Raw genomic sequence first — 22,718 nt, 5'->3', positions numbered from 1 at the left:
TGGTGGGGGGCTTGTTTGATGGCTGCAACCTCAGGGCAAGGGTGGTGGGGGGTTTGTCTGACGACGGCAGCCTCAGCGCTAAGGTAGCGGGGGGCTTTTCTGGCGACTGCAGTCTGAGGGCCACAGACTGAGGTAGGCTGTCCAGAGGCTGAACGCTCAGGTCTGTGTCTGCAGGCGGCTGCTCTGGTGGCTGGGTGTCCTCATCGTTAGTCAGGTCTTCTATGGGAGGCACAAACTCACGAATTTCCCCTGGCTCTAGAGGATTAGGACCACAGGGATCATGCTCTGTGCAGCTTAAACGTCCATCCAGCTTGGAGATGAAGAGCATGCCTTCCCGGTGCTGCTTGCAGAAAGACCTGGGGCACATCTCGCAAAAGGAAGCTGCTTCCTTACCACACACATCACACTGATGCCACGGGCACTCCCATTTTCCTGCAGCACAGGAGGTAAAAAAAAAAAGATATTTTAGGATTGCTACAAGGGGAAGAGACAAGGCCTTAGGCAAAGGCAGTTAAGGGAGAGTGGGAACACCCCTGTAATACTCCCATACATCTCTACATGTCCTCCTCAATTTCTGCCACAGCTCCCGGGTTTGATGGGTTGTTAAAAGGAACCCACATCTTCAGCAGCAACAAGGGCAATGATACTCCTGACAAACACAAGCCATGCCATGGCAGACCAAAAGCCCATCTGGCTCCAGCATGACACTAACCAATTCAGGTGCACAGAGAAGAGTAGACACCCCCAGCTTGCATATCTCTGTGTCTCTGATTTCCTCAGCCAGCAACAGTGGTATCTGTATAATACACCCAGTGGACTTTATAAAGTAGATGCGTCAGGTTCATCTAAGTCTTTGTTATTGTGGGTCAACCACCTCCCTTCCTGTTTATCAGAAAGAAGTAGTGAAGGCAGTGATCTCAAGGGAGTAAGTTTCTATTGTACCCACGGCATCTTCCTTAACCTCTGCGTATGGCCAGAATAAAATTACTTCTTAATACAAAGCCAAGCCTCTCCCTGAGGAGCTCCATGTTCACACTTAATCTGTTCACCACCACTATCAACACCATCACAGAGGGAAAAAACAAAATTACACTTCATAGATTGCTGCTTTTTAAATTTGTGGATTACCTCACTGCTTCAGCCCCTGCCCCCCCAGCCAAGGCTGCTGCTGCCTCTACCAAATGCTTCCACCAGTTCACAGACACAAGGAACAGTGAGACCATTCGCACCCAGGCTACAGGATGCCAGGTTCCTGACCTCTCCCCATAGGGCCAGCATAGCTGCCTCTCCAAATATAGCTCCTGCCTCCGTGCTCCTCCATGCCTCCCCGACCCTCCCGGCTCCCTGCCTCGCAGCAAAGCACAGCTCCCTGTGGAGCAGTCCTCACACAGGCCAATGCTCAGAGCACAAGTGACACAGGGCTGCTGTAGCACCAGTCTGGCCAGAGCACTTCCCAGCCTCCCTGAACCAGGCCCATGCATCTGTGGCTTTGGCTATCAGCATTTTCCAGGGAGGCTGGAAGACAGCATGACTGCAGCATGGCACTGAGCAGTTGTGGGCATCTCTTGATGTACTTGTGCAACATCAGCTTTCCACTCCTCTCTCTCATTCTCATTTTCCCCTGGGGCTGAAGACAACATACAGCATGTTCTTCCTCTCCTTTGAAGCCTGTCCAAGGCTTCTGTTCCAGTCCCAAAATAGGTACACTGCTTTTATATGTCTCTTCCAATTTTTCAGCACTCTTTTCAGAGCAGGGATGTTTAACACTACATGTGGTTTTCCCCCTTCCAGGCTCATGGTGCTGCAGCAAAAGCTATTGCTGCTCCCCCGACACCATCAACATCCCACAGAGCCATGCTCAACACTCAGTTCGGCCACTGGAAAGACTCTGGGATGATTATTATACAGGTCATTTGTAAAGATGGAAAACAAAGTCAGTCAAAAGCTGCCAGTAGATTGCAGGAAGGATAAATCCTATCAAACCACTCTAATGGTCTTTGACAGGATAAAAGGCCTAATGAATAAGCAGGCTCTCCAGAGACAGCCGGGAGCTCTTGTAAGTAAGATCACACAATTAGTAACATGCAAACAAGCAGGAAATTCCAATTACTTGACAGCAATGCCCATGGCAGAGGAAACATTTGAAGTAAAAAGTGCTGAACCTTTCATGTCCTGCATGATACTCTTAAGAAGCAGGCTATGAAAATAACAGCTCAAGAGTAAAATGCTTACAACTGACTGAAAATTATTCTCAAAAAATATTAATGGTCTCCTGGCAAACTGAGGAGGCATTTCCAGTGACATCCTGCAGGAGTCTATTTTAGTCTGTATTTGAATTTACATTTCTGGAAGCAGAACAGCAAATGCTTTTGCAGAAAGGGGTAGATAACAAGACTGTGAGGGACTGCAGATATGTGGTTAGAAGGTGCAGTTAAATAAAGACTAATGTGAAGCAGGACTGCAGGAGGAAGAAATAAAGTATGTGAAACGCAATCAACATAAGGACTCAGGGATGAAAGGGCAAATCACAAACATCACAAATAAAGTTATTTTTGCAAAACAAGTAAAATCTTATGGCCTGAGAAATTTTCTGTAAAACACAAAATATGTTACTCTCTTCTGCTGGTGTCAGCAAGGCCTCGGCTGCAATGCTGCTAAAAACCACGTTACCAGCTCTAAAAATGTGTAAGCAAGTGGGCCACAGTCCAAAGCAGACCAAGAATAGTAATTTTGGAATACAGCAGCTGCAAGGAGATGCTGTGTTTGTTTAAGCCAGAAAAGGACTAAGGAGATCACAGCCTTACAGTATGTAAAAAACTGGATATTGGAGAGATGCAAACCTTTGTTTGGTCAAGTGAGGCTGTTAGGAGAAACTTTTCAAATGGAAAGCAAGGAAAAGGCTGGATTGTCCTTTACTGGGGACTTCAAAGCATGGGAAAACCTGCCAGCCTATTAGAGAGCCCTGTCTTAGCACACAAAAATAAACAGAAAGGTGATATAAGGTGATATTCAGGGCTCCCTCACCTGGAATGATGATGTTCTATAGGAATAACCTGCACTCCCATTGGCTTTCAGTGTTTGCTCAATGAGCAATCCAAGCTCTTCTGTATAAACACCTTATTCTCTCCCAAACTTACAACATAATTTCTGTCAGCTACAAAATATCAGCCCTTCTACACATCGTGCGGAATTACAGCTAGAGATGCTGAACACCCAGTTCTGGCTCCTTGTAGTGCAGTGACTCTCCTGGCAGTTACTTCCAGAGCCTGCTTGGTTCCATGTTTCTCAGCCTGCCTCCAGTGGGTTCAGAAACACTGCACAGAGCTACACAGGGAATTTCTAATTATGACAATGCTTTCAGTATTGAATCAAATGATTTACAACCCCCTAAACAAATTACTTCAATGCAGTTGCTTGTATTAACTGAATTTATTATCTTAGCAAAAGCTCCTACATTAGGTTAATGAGTTATTGTACCTAAAAACTTGTCATCTAGTATTGTGTATATTCTTACCATTTAATTCTTTAGGTACTCAATGCTGTATCAGCTTTTCCATCCTCCTGGCCTGGCAGACATCAGGCTAACTGGCCTACCAAGAGTCTGGTTAGACTTCTTCCCTTTCTGAGGATTGGTTAAACCTGAACACTCATTAAAGGTCACAGGAACACCTTTAGTAACCAACACAAACTGAAACACAGAGGAAACACTCCTATCAACCACCTCCCTCATAATTTTTAAACGTAATTTAAACCTTTCTCTCTAATACATGTTACTTTACACCTCCTCACCTATTAGTGAACTCAAAGGTGCCCCCATTTCACCACAAACTAGGATATGCTTTGATACTGTTCTCTTCCTTTACTATGAACTCATGGCTATTCAGACATCTAACACATTTTTCTCTGACTATTTTCCACCAGTGCTTTTCCTGACTATTCAGCTCACTCAATTGCCTTCAACTTTGAGAAAATGGCCAATGTGAGGAACCAGTATCTCAACTATTGTTGGGACTGTCCTTTGCCAGGTCTCAAGGATGGGTTCTGCTCTCAAGTACCATTTTTCAGGCAAGGACCAGCTGCCCCTTCAGCAATTAATTCACCTTTTTGCAGTCACAGTGGGGTGCAAACCAGGGTTGTATCATATGGACCATGTGAGAAAGACTTCTCTAAACTTTATGATGATGTGAAGTGAGTGCAAGGTGATGAGCAGTGCCTGGGACACCTGAGTCAATGCTGCAACCCAAGCAGAGCCCAGCCACAGAGAGCACTGACCTGCAGGTCTTTTGGTCAGGTTGAGGCAGTCTGCGTGGTACACCTTGGGGCAGCCTGGCTTCTTACAAGAAACCAGCTGCCCTCCGTCCCCACAGCTGAAACACTCATCCTCTCGCTCCTTCATCACCTCCGCCTGTGACCTGCGCTTCATCTGCGGCCGTCTCTTTAGCTTCTTGGACTTTTCCTCATTGAGGCTGGGCTGGCTCTGTGGGTGAGACAATGTCAGTTAATGCAGGTCTCTGCCCCTTCCACCTGTTCCCTTCCTGCTACAGTGGAGGTAACTGCAAACCCTGCAAATAAAAATCCCACTGCCAGCCATACCTGAAATGTATGTAGCATCTCTACAGTGCTTCTTAATATTTGGCAACCAATCTACTACAGCACATAGTTCTCTTTAAGAGCCTCAAGCCCTGCACCAAGCCTGGTTAAACGTGGGATACATACAATTAGCAACAGCAGAATGAGAAGCCAGGGGCTGCCTGATGTCACTGAACTTGTGCTACTTTTCACACTCTTCCGGTCCTCAAAGCAGTCAGGTCTCCTTGCACCCACTACTTTTGAACAGTCTCTCCGAGGCCTTCCTGCACTTCTTGACCTTACTCACTCCTCTCTCTATTTTCAGTCTGAATTTATCTGTGATCAATGTAGACCTACTTTTTCTCATGTCAGTGCTGCTCTTTTCCAGCCGGCTTTTCCTCTCTCCCTGAAGTAACCACGAGGACATACTCTCCTTCTCATAAACCAAACAGAAACAGCCTGCACCCTCAGTCTTCCTAACGGCTTTTCTCTGCCCCTATTGAGTTTATTCCTCCCAAACACAAGTTAAAGAACTACCCATGCTATTTAAGACGATGCCTCACATGCCATGTACAATGACATTAACATTTCTCCAAAATAACAGGAGTTCCCTCCCAAAGCACTGCCTGTATTTCCCTTTTTAACAGCTGTGTCACAACAGCAACTCAGTCCTGCAGCAGCTGAACTGCTCAACAGCTTCTTCTCCACCACTCCTCATGACCTTCTCATGGCAGATTCGCTTCTGCTATTACCCTTCAGGTGTGTATTCTGGTGTACCACACCTCAGAACTCCAGCCCATTCCCAGTAATACTCGGTTATTCCTTTGCAAATGCCCCATCCTCTCCCACACTGTTACATTAGTTATATTACCATGCTTCCAACAGCTGTGTTATAGGTAGTAATGAAATAACCACCGCTGGTCCCAAGATTCACATATAAATGTCTTAAGTGCTCTCTTCTCTGGCCTAAGGCTTCCTCAAAGGCTGCCCTTCCCTTCAAACTAATTCTTCACACTACTCCTAACTCCCTAGCAGAGATCCTCTCCAGGCTAAGCCTCCCAATGATGCCATTTGTCCCCAGTCAGTGACCTTATCAAAGCACTATCAATTCAGTTTATCTAAACAGACATGAGCTAAATTTTATGCCATTTTCCACATATCCATGTCCAAATAATGTATTCTCCACACAGAACATCTGTGTGCTTAGATGACACCTACAAGGCAATTTTTGCATCCTTTGCATAAATATGGGTACTATTTTCACTGCTCTCTTACGAAGACTAAAACCAAAACCAACAAAACATTTAAAGACCTTTGTCTGCAGACCTACAATTTCAGAATTGGGCAGCAGTGGTTATCCAGCTGTCCTGCCACTAGGGAGTTACAGCTCTTGATGGTTTCCTTCCCCTTTACCTGTGGATATTTCTGGTTTCATACCACCATTCACAATGACAATCCGGACCAGTCAAGCCTTTCTTATCGCTGAAAATGCAGACAGTGAAAACACTCCACCTATTATCAGCGTCTAGTACCTCGGCTATTTAACTACAAAGAGAACAAGAAAAACCTTTCACAGCTAATTTCAATGTCTAAGGCAAGGCCTAACAGCTGGACTAAGCAATTCCCACTTCAATACAATAGACTTCCAAGCATTCTCCCACAGTCCCAGTTAGCAAGGTCACTTTGAAGAGTGAACTTGAATATAATCTTGTCTTGCTGTATCTTCAGGAAGCTTAAAAATGCATCTATTGTGGGAGGAATTGGGGGGGGGGAGGGGGAAGAAAACAAAAAAAACCCCCAGGTACTGTTTTCTTGGGTATTGTTTCTTAGCCCGTCTCATCAAGAGAGAATGAGCCGCCTCAGGCATCACAATGGAACATTAATGCCAACTAAAGGGCACCTTTCTCTGATTTCCATCATGCAACCTGCAATTTCAGGGTAAAAATGACAGTCAAACCATGTATAACAGCACAAAAATCAATTGAACTTTGAATCTCAACCCCAAAAAAAAAGAACTAAATACATCAGATGAGCAATTCATCTCATCTGTCAACTTCTTAAGACATCAATTATTTATTTTATCCCAAGTTAATTCTGCAGAACGAAGCTCTCTGGAGAATTCAAAAAGCCTTTCCTATATATTGACAGGGGTTTTAGCCCTTAACTGTGGGTAAATAAGCCACCAGTATCCACATGCCAGAGCAGAGGGATTACAGACTGATATGGTGAAGCTCTTGAAACAAACCAACAGCTGAGACATGGATTTTGCTGGTGACAGCTGGGAACTCGGCCAACTGCTCCTGTAATTTCCTTTTCCCAGTGAGAACCAGCTCGCACATGGAGGTAACTGAAATCAATTCCTGTTACTGCAACACTGCAGTTACAAAATGAAGCTCTTAAAAGCCAGTGAAGTCTAAAAACTAGTGATTTTTCTACTACATATATGGCAAATTCCTTATGCCTGTCTGATGTGGAAACTTCAATTGCTTAATTAATAGAAAGAAAAAACCCAAGAAGTTTCCTATTGCAGCAAAGATGGTGACGTAGATAGAAGCCTTCTGGCTCTAAAGCAACTCCAGTCTGAAGGAATGCAAGTTTGCTGGCCTTTCATGCATGCTCACAATTTACTCAGGCTTTTACTTTGGGAAATAGGCTGAACTGTGTTTCCTGGTTATCTGATGGAAGTCTTTCCCATGTCTATCCTTTGCTTCTCCTCTATCATGCCATGATAATAAACAGAAAATTCTGGAAAAAAAAAAATAATCTCTCATTTACTTTTTTTGGAGTAAAATACATTTTCCTGTCATTATTTATTGCAACTCTAATTAACTGAGATCTATGATCTGTTCTCTCAGAATGGAAACTTGAATATCCAGCTCATTTCAAGCACTGGTCTCATGACCACACTGATTACCCTTCCTGAGATCTCTGCAACAAATGATGCATGTCTATGCAAAAAGGTGATGTGGAAGAACAAAAGCTTAAAGGAGGCATCATACCTTTGGCCGTACTCCTAGGAAGCCACTGCAGTTTGGGGCACCACATTTACAAACGGTCTTTCCGTTTCCCAAACACTCCAGATTGTAGTTGAAAGTCAGCTCAGTCCCTGGCACAAAAGCAGATCAAAACCAAGCAAGTTGCAATGAGCTATGGGGTAGAATGTCTCACTGCTGAAATAAAAGCACTTTTGAAATACAATGTCACAAATACACAAGGATACCAACTATTCATCTCCCCATAGATCTATGTGGATTCAAAGTTCAGTGCAACCCCATATTCCTACCACGTGCTACAGCTAAAAAGGGCATTCCACTCCACCCTGTAGCATGCTTAGTTCCATTACTAAGCCCCTTAAGTCAGAACTAGGAACCTCCATTTATACCATGGATGTGTTTCATTATGTCAGCACTGGCTTAAGTCTCATGAATGCCTACATGAAAACAAAGATTAGCTATCTTCCCAGGGAGCTACAAACCCTCCCCTTTCTCTACAGAAACACTCCCACGCTTTAACTGCAGGTACTGCCAGAGCAGGGTTTCTTACCAGCTTTGATATTTACAATTGCGAAGAGCCCGACCCGCGTGTCGCCATTCACACACCACTTCTGAGTCTCACAGTTCGGCTGGCAGCAATGGTTCATGAACCGAGCGTAATTGCCCTTCGGCCCAGCATCAATGATTCGATCCTGGAATGGGAAGAAATAAAAATCAGAAACACACAGTTAATAAACTGTCATTTCTTGCTCAAACCGTTGCAGCCCAGGTACCAATATACCAAGAAAGCATAAACCAGCACTGAAAAGTGTGACAGTAGGGGCATCTGATGATGCTCATGAAGCACCTGAATTCATCCATGTGTTTTAACCGAGTGTAAGTGACAGGTGTCGCTGTGCTGCCTGGAAAATCAACAGACACCAAACTGGTTTCCACACACTGAAGATCATACAGCAATACAGTCTCCTGCACAGCTTCATCTTCCTTTTCAACAACACAAGAGCTCCTGAACAGCCAGGGAAGTCCTACCGCTGCTTTCTGGGAAGTCAACTCTCCCTGCGGTGTCAGTGCTCGATAATCACTATACTTCCAAGGCACCACTGGTGGTTCCAGACCCGAACTTCTGCTTAAAAGCAAAATATCAGTTCCTATTTCTTGTAGGTCAATGTATAGAAAGAAAACAGGAACAGTATGTAATGTGTGAGGTATACTTCTGTACAGCACACTACCACTTATTAGACTGTGTTGGAGAGGAGAGGGCAGTTGCAAGTGAGATTTGCTTTTGAAATAACGAGGTAGATATTAACAGTTGGTTTTGCCCCTGCTCTCACCCATCATGCAAACAAGATCAAGATATGGTCAGTATGAACTTCCAGCAAGAGGAAAAAGCCAGAAAGCAGTCACACTGACATCCTGTCCCACACCTGACAGTTTCTTCCTGTGCCTCCTTTCATGGTCCCCTCTAATCTCGACAAGGTTGAGTGACAAAAGTGTGGAAAGCACCTGACAAGCACTTATCTCTGAAAGCCAGAAGCTCACACCAACAACCTGGCCTCCAGGACCCACTGAGGAGTCTGTGGGTGTAACAACTCCACTGCTTTACTTAAATCAGCAAGACCTGGGATCTGAACTTAAATGAAGGTCTCACTGTGCCTGGTACTTGTGTATCTGAGCACTGAAGCCTTCTATCGCACACACCAGCCCAGTTCTGGACTCTGCATGGTTCAGCTGCTGGGAAGGATCCTGAAGGTGCCAAATTCACCCCGTTATGAAGCAGGATCTACAATCCTCAGACAATTGCCCTCAGAAAACTGCCTTGCCTCTTCTGAATAAACTCCAAAGAAGTCTGTTCAGACTTTCCTCCTAATCCTAATACTCAACCTGAAGCTTCTCTACTCCATATCAAGTCCATTCTTTTAGTCTTCTCTTCAGTGGAAACGCATACCAGTTCATCAGCAACTCTTAGCACCATTTTACTTGCTGGAGAAGACCACTATCATGCCTTCCTTGCAATTATTTTACTTCTATAAAGTATCCTGCCAAGAAAAATTCCTTCTACATACCTTATCCAGTGTCAACATGTAGAAATTGGTGATGTCATGCTCCTGAGCATAGCGGATTCGGGCTCGGCACTCCTCCTCATCAATTAGCTCCCCAACATACTCATTAACAAATTCGCCCTGTCAGAGAGGAAACAACAAGCTGGTAAGATGAGACAAATTCCCTCCAGGATGAAGGGTCATCCACCTTTGTTCTAAAACTTAGTTACCGTTTCCTTTGTGGAAAACTTTTCATAAAAATATTTCCATGTGCTTTGCAGCCAGTTTGACCTATAATCTTCACTAAGGGCCCTGAATCATACATCCCTTTCACATACTCAAGAAGTAACTTTAAACAAATTAAACAACAGCCATCTTTGTGCAACGGAAAGAATTAATGTTCAGGGACAGCGCAGAAGTAAACCACAAAACCAGCTCTTTGCTGCAAAGCTCAAAGCACTGCAAAACCACATTCCAGCATGAAACAATACCCCTTTGGGGACCAACCACACCAAGCAGCATGATGCACCAAGGGCAACTGCTCCTGCAACGGATCTGTGGAGTTCCCCGCAGTGAAGTACCACAGAGACCATACTCCAGCCATCAAAGGGAAGCCCAGCTCTGCTGCAGTAGGGCTAATCGCTGTCTCCATTAAATAACGGGGTTTTGCTGTTTCCACAGGGTCTGCTGAAAGTGAAACATAACTTCCAGGCGCACGGAACAGCAGAGAGACCCTTTAACCTATATCACAGCAGGCAGCAAAGCCTCAACAGGACAGTTCACATTTCTCCTTCTGCTATCAAGCCCTCTGCCATAGCACACTGTCCATACTCCTTTTTCAGACATTCTTCTCCTACTATGCTAATTGTACTGTTTCACTTCACCCTTTTTTAGCTTTGGGGTTCTCTTTGCTTTAACATTTTTCCTTCTTCATTCAGCACAGATGTGTGTCCACAGAACTACTATTCTCTGGATTTTAAAATTATATGCAAGTGTTTTAGCTGGAGATAGTAGTTTCAGCAGTAACAACAGCCATCTCCAAGACATTACCCTTTTGTAAGAGCCAAGCCCTGGTTTCAGTTTCTGATACAAGATTCTCGTGCTGGAAAAGCCTGGCTATTCAAGAATGGGGGGAGGTATAATCACTGTTTCCTATATGAAAATCCTGAGCACAGTCTTCAGCCCAGTGTTCTGGTGTACTCAAAGCCTGTCGTCCATACAAGCAGACAGATCAAGCTATCATCCTTCTTACCATGTGGGACATCAACATGCAAACTATTTTCTTGGTTAGCTGAGCCAAAACCAAAACATTCTTGTCAGGACTGGAAAAGTTAAACTCATCCATTTCTTTCCTAAATAGCATTCTATGGCAAGAATTAGTCTTCTAATTATGGAAGTTGATAATTTTTCCAATCTATTGAAACCAACACTGAGTAAAAGAGAAGCAGCGAGAGAAAACCGCATGCAGAAACAGAAAAGGTACCTTTCTGATGTCTGTTTTGGCTTGTAAGCCCCAGCCTCGTGCCAGCGTGCGGAAGATCTGTACCTCAGGATACTGCCGCTTGGAGAAGCATTGGTTCTGGCAGCGCTCCCCAGCGGGACACACCAGGGGGTGGCATTCATAGAGCAACATGCGGTTGATGCACTCGGAATCCAGGCCACATGGGTTTTCATCCGTTGGTTTGCAGTTGCAACGTGGTATCTCAGACAGGTCTGCAGTGAAGATCTGTACCTTACCCACCGGCCGGTTCACCTTGAATGCACATGAGAGATGTCAGCTCTCAAGAACAAGTTATCCTGGTTATCACTTCTATACTCAACCCTTGCCCAGGAGCTGACAGGCTGCAGTGTTAGTTACAGCAAGGGGCAGAAGGATGCAAGTAAAAGCACAGATGTGCTTCTGGGCACACTATTTCAAGAGGTATATGGTTAGAGGGAAGAGTGAAGGAGGATGCAGGTCTCCCATTAGCATCTCTAGTGCAGTGTGTGTTCTGTGACCCTGGAGGGAGGCTGCCAAGTGTCCCCCTCCCATCACCTCTGTGTCTACATCCAACCCAAGATGCCCAGCACTCTTGCTGGCTGCACACCATACCTGTGACCAACACCAAACCATTTTCCATGTGAAACAGCACCTTTCCTGGCCTCTCTGCATTGAGTCCACTTCCTCAGCTTTCCCTTACAGTCCTGCTTGTTTAACCTGTTCCCTTTGAGCTGGTTTGTGCTCTCAGCTGTCACTCACTATCAGAACCAGGCTGGTATGCCCATGACAGAGTGCAGAAGGGCCTACCTATGCACCAGGCCACAAGCAGTTAGCTTCCTACCCAACTGTCCTGCAGGTGGAAATAAAGAAAAACCAGACAAGGCTGGGGTTGGAAGGCCCAGAGAGGAGCTTAGAGTTAAGGCAAGGTGCTCTCTAAAAACTGCTCCAGAAGGAAGCAGAGTGCAGCACCAGTTGGAGAAGTGACTGGTGTGCCTGTGGCATGAGCAGGGTCCTTTGGTTTTGGTTAAAGGCAGCAAACACTGAAAAGCGGGCAACAGAATCAGGACTTTGGAGAGAGACACTGAAGAAAAACTCCTCAATGTTCTTTGCCTAGGTGAGCAATACCATCGGCTTTCTCTCCTCTCTCAGAACACAAAAGGAGGGGATCATTTAGCACAACTACTCCAGCCCCCACATTATTTATCTAGTTCTACCCACACAGCAAGGTTTCTGTGCTGGCAGCCTGCCCAAGGCTGGCCTAGCCTGGATCCTCCTTCTCTGTTTAAAAGCAAACCCTGCAGAAATTGCTGATGAATCTCTTCAGCATAGTCTCCACTTCCTCCTAGAACTGCTTCCCACCTTCCTTGTCACTTTTGTGTTCTCCTCTGGTGCTTTCCGTCTCTTACTCAGCGATGACACTCACAGGATTAGGTCAATCCAGCCAGCAGCGTCCTTGCTGGCTCTGGCACTGCCACTCCAAGTCATCCCGGTGTCTGAGCACACACACATGCCCAGCAGGCCTGCTCTACTCTCCTCTAAGGCAATGCTAGTTCCAAACCAGTTCTAAAACAGGGCAATACTTGGACTAGCCACAACCCTGATGTGATTAAGGATCCCAAGTGTGTTTTGCAGAAGACTCTTGTGTCTCCTTGGGACGAACTCCCAGGTGCCGATCTCCTTAGAATGCCAGGATAGGAGCAACACAATCACCCCTCGCCATTCCACCCTGAAACCCTCTCCAGTCCATTGTATGCTCCTGCAAACTACTTTGCTTTCACAAACAGCTTGCACTCAGAGGAGCTGCCATAGCTAATGACCATGACAGTTATTATTTATATTAAAAGGTATTTCAAAGGCTCCAAACTGCTTCCAAAGTTCCTTTGTATTGCAGCCACAGACAAGCTTAAAAATACCTTTAATGAGAAACTATATTTCCTCCTCTGAAGCTGCCTGGCCCATACTGCTGCCACAGCATTCAGCTGTGTTCTTTACACTGTACAGTAACTCATGCAGGATACACCTGCCTGCCTAGAAGTCCTAACTAGACACAAAAAGCACCAGCAGTCAGTTAAGCTTTCATAGTTTGCCGCATAAAAAAGGGAAGGAGCTGACAGAGGAAATGAATAAAGAACACAGTCCTGAGTCACCAGGCTTTTGATCAGTCCGGACCCACATCTCAAGCACATACACCTATCTCGCCCCAGCTCTCCCCTTAAAGTCACCTCCATCGTATAGAACTTCTGTTGCTGCTCCAGATCTACCACAAAATACAGCCCCAAACATGAAGAGTTCTCCAAAACTCAGCAACAGGGCTGATATTCCAGAAGCTGTATCAGCTTTAGTATTTCTGTACAGTCACCAACTGATACAGAAAGGGATATAAAACAATAGCAGGGATCAAACAAGATACTGTGAGCTACCATCCTCCATGCAGCTCTGCTCCACTGCACCCTAACCATCTCTTGTCCTGGGATGCCCACCTTGCCACCAGTAGCACAGAGCACTTGAGCATACTGCATATTACTAGCACTCTCTCCTAAGTTATTGAGGTAGAAAGACGCTTCTTCAGACCACACAACTGACATGGAACAGTACAGAGACGTCCAGATCTGTTCCAGTAGATCAGAGTACCTCTATTACTGGTGTACAGCTTCCACACAGCACTGCACATACATAAATCCTTTTTGTGGAGAATGACTGAAGATGCCAAGAGGACCAAAGTAACCTTCAAATACAGCCAGATGCCCAAACAGTAGCAACATTTCTGTATACCTGTAAATCACCTGGATTAACAGCTCAAGACTTCTCTTCCACACCTGCCCCCCTACACCTGCCCTCACCTTGATGTGTTTGTAGGGAGGAGGTTTCTTGTCGTTCTTTTTGTCTTCCTGAAGCTGTCTCAGTTCTTTCTGTGCCTTCAACTCTTCAAATCTTACTGCGGCTTCCTGAAGGGCTATGTGAGAGAACAGGCTGTGTTACGGAAAAGCTCCCTCTGTTCACAGGGAGCTGGGCTGCCAGCGTCCACCCAATGCTCCCAGTTCCACAAGCAAACCTCCCCGGCTGTGTACTTCAGGGTTTCACCGGCCACTGCAGTCACAAATTACAGTAAGGGACCTGCCCATGGATGATGAAGCATCCAAACTGTCAGGCAGCTGCATTCAAAACTCTCAAGTGCATTTTTACACACAGATAATGACTGCATGTGACACAAGGAAGCTGACAAAGCAGCAGCTCACTCAGATTTAGAGTGGCTGTGTCAGAGCTGGAGAAATATTCAAGATCTGCACACCCTTCTCCCACTCTGGGGGTCAGACCAGTGAACATTCTGAGTGCACTGGACGACAGATAAGCAACAGCTCATTCTACAAATTTAATTTCGCTTTAGCTCTAAGAAAACCTTTTTTCTGTTTCAAGAATGTCACTTCTGCAAATGGGAATGAAGAGAAAAAGAACATGTACCTCCCTGGATGAAGACAAGTTACCTTTCTTGTATATGCCGTCCACGCCCTTTCCCATCTTGTCTTTGCTGCTCACATCGCCTTCCATGTAAGGGAACACACGGGCCTGATGGGTCCACAGGTAATCCTTGGAGCCAAAGAACAGCACAGGGAACTCACCGATGTCATGTTTCATTTTCTGGATGTTGACAGGAATTGTCCTAGGATGGCAAATCTCAGCTGGCCACCACCTGCAACACAGGAAGGGCTGATGAAATATCTGGATTCCTTGCTTCCAAACCAACTCAGAAGTACACTACTGCATGGACACATGGGGAAAAAGTGTGTGAGGGCTACGAGCAAGGCTGGCGGGAGACAAGAGGCCAATGGAGGAGAAAAGCACACATTTTACCAGCCACTGCATGAATGCAAAAAAGCCAGAGGCTGCTACACTGTACCCTGCAGAGAGGAGCAGCTTCTCACCTCAATCACCATGAGCATTGCTTGAAGAAGGGATGGGGACAACTCTGTTCTACCTTCACGTACCTGTAGCGCCCAACTTTCACCCAGACTACTTCCTTGTAGTGTGGCTTTTTGCCTGCTTTGCAATCATTACAATACCAGCTTCCCTCTGGCATCTCAATGTTTAGACACTCACGGTGAAACGCAGCCGGGCATGACTCACAGCATAAGAGGCTGCCCCCTGCAAAGAAAAGGAGGAAGATTTCATCAGCCACTGTGCAGAAGCCCTGGACTCCACACTTCCAGAGAGACACAGATGAGAAAAGGGCATGATGCTCTTCTGCAAACCCTTTTTGAAAGTTGTGCTCTACTCGTGCTGCAAAAAGAACCCTTGTAAAGATCCAGAAAAACTCCTAGCCTTAAGTTGGACTTAAATGGGAACGAACAGGAAGGCAATCTCTGCAGTTCCCACCGGCATGCTCTGGATGGTCAAAGCTTCTGCCTGCTCTAGTAACTTCTTGTGAGGGCATTTCTTGGTAACAGGGGACCCAGCACAGACCATCTCACCTTCTGAGCAGACAAAGCACCAGCTGACATTGACGTGCTCGTGGTTGCGGCAACCCCGTCGTGCGGTGAAGTGGTTGGGGCAGATGATGCTGTTGGAGGCGAGCACCACAGACCCGGCAGCGAGGCAGAAGTCATTGGAGTGGTACGCAACGGGACACCGCACACAGCGCATCAGGCGGCCTAGGACCAGAACGTGTTGGGAGCACACTGAGCCTTTAAAGGACAATCATTTCTTGTTTCTGGCCAAAACCAGTCTCTACTGGTATCTAAGCTCAAAACGAGCAACTGTGGGTGAAAAGGAAACTGACCTTTTTTATTGACTGTTCATGACATATTCACTAAATTCTTATTATTTAACAAAATAAAAATAAAATTAGGACTATCCATTATATTTGTATATAACGTATACAAAATCATTATCATTTAGAAGCAAAAAACTTCCTGCATGCTGCGCAGAAACAGTTCAAGAGTTCACAGACTGGGACTGCTTCCTATCATACACAAATAATTAGTAAATCAGCTCAGACAGTAATTACAGAGGGGGTGTTCCAAGTGCTTGGCTGCACATAATGAAACCAAACTGTGCAGCTTCTGAAAACATCAGCACTTGCCTCTCCACTTTATCAGATACTACTCTGAAATTCCAAAATGGAGAATTCAGAATTGCCTACAGGCCTAATTTCACCCAAAGTTTTTGAGAGCATGTTTTCAGTTCCTCACAGGAAACCATAAACAAGGAGAAGTGGGAGGAAAGGGGCAAATTTCATCGCTGAGAAGCAGCAGACAGAAAAACACAATGTAAATGTTCAGTGGGGAAGCTGTCAGCTGTGGGCTTTAGGCCTTAGTGTTGTCTTCTACACCAAATACTGGTATGTGGTGAAATAATCCCCCAAACACCTTTAACACAAACCCTGAGGATAAAAATAGAGTTGGTCTTATTGTGACTCAGCTTAAGATACCAAGAATTTAAAGGAGGACAGCTTGAGAAGCAGATATACAAGACAAACATATAAAAGTTTTAAGTTTAATCATGTGAGATAAAGGTCAAGGTATTGCTGCCAACAGCTCAAACAAATGTTTGCCCGAGAGGCTCAGCCCAACAGTGTCACTACCACAAGAGGAGAGTTTGCATTATAATAAAAGGAGAACTACAACAATATCATAGTTTTTACTGTGCTGGTCTCTGTGCCATTGCCTTGATAGCCAGCGCTGCTAAGCAGGCACCATCTACAGCACCAGCATAGCAAAAAGTAGGTAGGAGAAACATGAGTGTGTCAGCACAGCTCCAGAGACTTAGTCAAAAAGCCAGAGGCAATGTGGCACCGCTGGACGTGCAGGCGTCCAGGCACCGGGACAGAGGAGAACAGTGCCATGTCTGACCATCAGGAGTGCTGATGAGCAGCAACCTCGCACACCGACACCTCCCCTTCCGCTCCCCTGGGAGACGTTATACCTCCCTGCAGCAAGCACTGTGTCAAGGACAGAAGATCCACTTAAAGAGCTAGTGGACCAGACATGAAACAAAGCAGCAGCTTCTGACCACATCGCCTGGACCACCCTTGAAGATTTAGGTACCTTTAGATGCAGAGATGTTTGTTGGGTTAGCAGCGTGACAAGTCATGCAGATGTGCAGGGAGCATCGAAAGCCCTTGTTCTGCATGACTGTGGGTGGGTACTTCTGTATGCAGGCTTCATGGTAGTACTTCCCACAGAGGGGCAGCAAGCACCGTTTTACATCTTCCCCACAGCTCTTGCACACAAAGCAGGTATGGACTCCTGAAGAAAGAGTCACACAAAAAGGGCTAAATGAAGATCTGACACTTCCACCCGGCTGCACAGCACAACTTTCCAACCAGCTGCACCTATCCCGAAGCACAGGTCTCTGCAGCACGCTAGTTTTGCCTGCACCTGCAATGGAACTCCAGATCAAATAAAAGTATTATTCTAGCTGTGATTTCAGGCAAGGGAACAATAAGAAGAAAACCAAAACCTGACAACCCTACTTAAGACATTCCCACTTTTACAGCCTGCTCCAGACTCATCCTCCCCTCCAGCCCTCTCTTAGTCCCAGCTAAAAATTTCCCCTTCTCTTTGCCATCAGATCCTGGATATTCATTCACTTCTTCACACCTCACATGCCTGAACCAACAGCAAGACCAATTAATTAGAAAGTCATTATCAAACATCAAGTCAATAATCAGAGGATTGAGAGCTACTTAGTGGCTCTACTGCAGGCACATCACTATGGCAAAGGAAGCACAAAGCAAGCAGGCAGCAAGCACCCATCCTGCACTCACAAAAGCTGCCTTACCTGTGGAACACTCATTGCAGATGAATTTGCCCTTTGGCATCTCGGAGAGCCCAAGGCACTGCAGGTGGAAAGCACCACAGCACTGTGCCTCACACAGCAACAGCTCCCCTGGCTTCTCGCAGATCTGTGGGGGAGAAAGCACAGTATCAGCTCTAAGTAACCTCCTTCCCAACTCATCCCAGACAGCAGCAACCCACGTGCTGGCCAGCAGGGACCACTGCAGAAAAAAGCTAAGCTTTCCTCGTGTCAGTTAGTTCAGGTGGTTTGTGCATCACCACTGCCATTTGCCATCCAGTCCTTGCTACCATGCATCGGCTAAAATGAATTCTATGTTGGTCACATCTCCCTAAAAATCTGTGAACTTCAGGAGGAGGGGAGGAAAATGCAGAGAAAATGCTCAATTCAGAGAATAAAAAAACTGTTTACCAAAGCACCTTGAGGCTACCTGGGCTTATCTGGACCAGGTAAGCCCAGGTACATCCCAGAACTTGCACAAAACCACTTTACAGTGGTAAAGTTGCAAAGAGATTTCTTCAAGGACACTACCTGACACACGTTCTCCTTAAGAGCTGCTCCTCCTCCACGCTCCCCCTGCATCTTTTTGGAAGAAGGCATGCCATGGTCGTTCTCTGATCCCTCTTCATTTCCCTCTTTGGGGCTGGCAGCAGTCCCATGAACCAATGTCTCCCCCTTTAAAAAGAAATCCACAATCATGGATGTCAGTGGTTCCTGTCCACTTGGAAATGACAAATTCAGCCATTGAGCACACAACAGATTTGGCAGTTGGTCTGTGTGTTACCCACCCTGGAGAGGGCATCCCCCATACAGTTCCACCAAAAGACTTACAAGAAAGGAAAGAGCTCTTAGGTTACTACATCATTAAAAAATACACACTCAACACAGTTATCTTCCTCTCTGAGGAAGGAGTCATGGCCGAGGAAGAAAGGCATTGCCCTGCACAGAAACTAATGAGGTAGGCTGGAATGAAGCATCCTGCATGGTGATGTCTGCTTGCACTGGCAACGCAAATGAAAAACTCTAAACAGTCCTTATTGCAGCTGGCACCCAGCAAATGAGCCAGACTTTCCCTGCTTGTCTCAGCTTGTCCTAACCCATGTAAAATACAGGCACATAAGTACTCAAGTGCCTGTGTGAGCAAAAACCAGCTGGTCAACACCAAAGTGAACAGTGCACCAGGGCACTTACACCACCACCCTGCCTGTGAGTCTTTCATAAGCATCTGTCAGGTACGAGTATCACAGCATTGACTGAAACATCTACTGGTGAAAGAGCATCCTGCTGAGAAGATGGACTTCCAAAGATAAAGGCCAACCTCACCCAAACGGGCCAAGTCAATAAATAAGCTCCCCAAGGTTGAAGGACACCTTCCAATGTGTTTGTAGGACCTGCCCAGACACTGTTAGCTGGAAGGAGAGCAGCAGATATCCTACAGACATTTGTTTCTACCACAAGATACCGCTGCCCTGCCTTCAGTTTTCTCAGGACACGCAACCAAGAGAGAAGCACCATCTCACCAGCTTCCAGGCCCCTCTGGTATAGTCTAGGCAACACATCAGCATGTGTTGCCTAGTATGCCTTAAGGGCCATTAATGCTGCACCAAAGGGATGACCTTTAGCCAAGTGCTTTCAGCAAGAAGATTTTAAGGTCTCTGCCATTTTTTCAATATCTCAGCTCACTGCAGTTAGCTGTGATCTCAGTGTGTAGCTGCCAGTTCCTCCCTCGGTCACCAAACCATACGCACTGTCTGCTGTACAACTGAAAGACCTTGTGAGGAATTCAAAGTGCTGGTAGGAGCAGCAGCCACCACTCTCATATCTTCAAGCATGCTTGGTGCCAGGTGTTCAGCTAACTATTATGAGGGAGTTTTGCACCATTTTCCGTATGGGAAAGCATCAGTCTGAGTTGTGGTGCTACTAAAGCTTGTAAAGTAAACTGAATGTCCTTTGAACGCATTATTATCCTGCGAAAAATAAGGACATAAAGATCTCCCGAAGTTTAAAGCTGGAAGAATGTGAGCTGATATTCTGGTCACATAATGATGCCTCCTTTGCCTGGTGCTTTATTTTGTTGGTTGGTTTTGTTTGTTTTCCCTGAATGAAGCAGTATGTTTTATTCAGGGATATTCTAAAGCCATGTGAGTTCTGTGGAGCAGTGATGCACAAGTGCACTGGTGGTATATTAAAGCACACAATACAAAGATAAATGTTATAAATTGCCTTTATTGAGCACAAAAAGAGAAAAGTCCCAGCTACAAATTACTGCCAGTCCAACACCCCATACAGTGTACAGCCTATCATCACGATCTTGCTGGAAGGCTGGCAGCAATGCAGCCTGTGGGATACTGATAATGAGCTCATAAGCTGCTGCCACCCTACCACGCAGCCCTGGCAGAGGGAAGGGAAACGTCTCTATGGCATTAGTAAAAAGTCCATCTAAAACCACAACAGCTACCTTTGCCTCTATGCACAACAGCATCTTCTCAAGCTAAGTGCTATGATATTTCTGCTCTTGCAGCTCTATTTCTGCTAGGAATTATGTTGTCTGCTGCAAGGCAGCCCTCTGGCCCAAACACTTGCTTTGTGCACCAGCCACTGATGCTCCAAGGACTGGTTACAGTTCAGATCCTCCTATTTCTACATAGGTGTTCCCTCTTCTGCTCAGCTCAGCAGTGACCTCAGGGTTGCAGGGGTCACTGTAACGGAGAACAAGAGCAGGGTTAATCAGCTACTGGAATGGGCAAACAACATCAGCTATAGCTTCTGCTTATGCTGGGGCCCCAGTGTTACAAAGTGGTATATATCATTCCTCTCGTGGTCCCCAAGATCCCTGTCAGGAGGGGCAGGGTACTGGTAAACAAGCACCACCCGTCCTGTGGTCAGTGGCACCGGCTTCCTGCTGTAGCTAAGGAAGTGTTTTGGAAGCAGGGGACACCCACGCAGAGATTTGCTATAGACAGGGGTATGAAGGATTCAGAACTGTTTCATCTTTCTATCCTTCTAGTTGTTTTCTACCATGGCTGTTAGGATCCCGTGGTTTGAACCCTGATGGCCACGTTTCACATGTTAATGGAATGAGAAACTAAAATGCATCTAGGAATCACACAGCATTAACCAGCAACTGCCTCTTCAGATCTGAAAGCATTTGCCAGCAGCAATGCTACCTTAACAACTGGGCCCACACTGCTCAGTGTGGCACAGCAGGCTCTAGCCCTGCTCTTTCAGCCTAAACCCATCCTCTCTGGTTCTGCAAACAGCTGGCCAGCCGGCACATTTCACATACCAGGATTTTGGCCACAATGCTCCCAGAACAGCATAGAGAAGGGAATGTCAGAGCTAGGCAGGGTAGGTAAGGCCAGATACTTGATTTTGTGAACAGAGAGAAGGGGATTGCCATTCAAGGCCATCACTCAAAAGAACCTGTCACACTGATCCCCTTCCTTCCTCTACCAAACGTTAAGTACTGCAAAACTACATACCTCCTACAGGGGGCAGGTCTCTCATCCTTGGTCTTCTTCCAGAGCTATCTCTTGCTGCTGTATCTGGCACATCCTCAAAATGCCTGTTCTTTGGCATAGCCTGACCTTGGCTCACAACCTTGACAATCATTTCAACAGCATTTTTCATCCCTTTCTCTCAGTCTCTTGTTGCCCTGATGTTGCAAACTTGCACTTCTGGCTCCACAGACAAGCAAGGACAGAGAAAGCTGCTTAGTTCAGCCCTGGCAGACAAGCTTTCTTTTGCCCTCTTTTCCTCTGAGAGCAGCTGGATCCAAGGCTTCACTATGCTGTATCATCAGACCATATATTTCTTCTAGCACCACCGCTCAGCACAAGGGGAGTTCCTTACTGGGCGTGTGGAAAGCAACTTATGGACCAGCATGGTCTGAATTCCATGTGAAAGCACAACTGCATCTCCACAGCACCCCAATACTCACCAGTATCCATGCACTCAACTAAGCCGAGGGGTGAACACTCACCACAGTGGCTCAAGAGGCAAAAGGTGCCAAGCATTGCCTTTTATTTCTGGCATGGTTTACCGCACCTAACTTCAGGTACTCAACACGTATCTAAAGTGGTAGACAGTTAAGACTCCCTGGGCTTCCCCTGCAGTGAATGGTAGGTGCAGGATTCAGAGCCATGGCCTAGCTGCTTTGCAGCTCTGCATCTTTTCTTCCCTATAAAAGATTCAGAGAACGTGCTGTCTCTTAGCGGATACCTAACAGCAGACAGTGTTAACTGGTCCCTCCCAGCATTGGCAAAGATATTTGTACAAGCTTCTTTGACACACAATTCCAGATAAGCATACTTCAACAAGAGCACTAACACCATCACAGGAAGGCTTGTACAGCCCAGGGGTATTACCCCACTTATGACCCCCATCAGAAACAACCTTTTCAGAAAGCAGTAGTAGCATTGTGATTGGCACGTCTTAAACGGGTGTGAGGTTTGTGCTCTCCTGGAAGCTGTATTACAACAACAAATAGAACAATATATGTCTATAATTGGCTCCTGAAATACATACTGACTATCCTGACAGAACAGCCTGCTCCTGAACTTGGGCCACTGGAAGTGAGAGGCGATGGCGAGAGGCCCAGAGGTGTCCTGCCTCTCCCAGGAAAAGTCTTGCTTCCCCTACACCTGGCTCATTCCTAAAAGGCAAAATGTGCTTGTCAGAGATATTTGTATGCCAACTCTACTGGGATGCAGTAGAAGGGAGTCTCCCCAGTTATCCCCTTCTGCTGGATGGCAGAATGTGATCAGAGGCCCCTGTGAGCAGTCACAGACAGGTCCATCCACCCCCTCCAACATGGTCCTTAGCTCACCCTGCTGTGCAGGTACA

At 46.0% G+C, this 22,718-nt stretch overlaps 1 protein-coding gene across 1 annotated transcript in view; it reads right to left on the bottom strand.

Moving 5' to 3' along the window:
* The window catches only part of NSD1 (nuclear receptor binding SET domain protein 1), a gene marked incomplete at its 5' end in the record, with an annotated part of 40,278 nt that overhangs the window by 1,909 nt on the left and 15,651 nt on the right, over window positions 1-22,718 (bottom strand). Inside the window, 13 exons of the mRNA XM_010009937.1 lie at window positions 6-432; window positions 4,273-4,477; window positions 7,569-7,675; window positions 8,113-8,254; window positions 9,626-9,742; window positions 11,085-11,354; window positions 13,922-14,034; window positions 14,564-14,769; window positions 15,065-15,221; window positions 15,548-15,727; window positions 17,123-17,323; window positions 17,859-17,982; window positions 18,405-18,548. Coding sequence (XP_010008239.1) covers window positions 6-432; window positions 4,273-4,477; window positions 7,569-7,675; window positions 8,113-8,254; window positions 9,626-9,742; window positions 11,085-11,354; window positions 13,922-14,034; window positions 14,564-14,769; window positions 15,065-15,221; window positions 15,548-15,727; window positions 17,123-17,323; window positions 17,859-17,982; window positions 18,405-18,548 — 2,393 coding nt within the window. The remainder of the gene's footprint in view (window positions 1-5; window positions 433-4,272; window positions 4,478-7,568; window positions 7,676-8,112; window positions 8,255-9,625; window positions 9,743-11,084; window positions 11,355-13,921; window positions 14,035-14,563; window positions 14,770-15,064; window positions 15,222-15,547; window positions 15,728-17,122; window positions 17,324-17,858; window positions 17,983-18,404; window positions 18,549-22,718) is intronic.

The sequence above is a fragment of the Nestor notabilis genome, unplaced genomic scaffold (assembly GCF_000696875.1).
Source record: "Nestor notabilis isolate BGI_N333 unplaced genomic scaffold, ASM69687v1 scaffold15132, whole genome shotgun sequence".
NCBI classification, from domain to species: domain Eukaryota; kingdom Metazoa; phylum Chordata; class Aves; order Psittaciformes; family Psittacidae; genus Nestor; species Nestor notabilis.
Note: the sequence above shows the minus strand (reverse complement) of the source record. Positions and strands in the feature narration are given on the sequence as shown.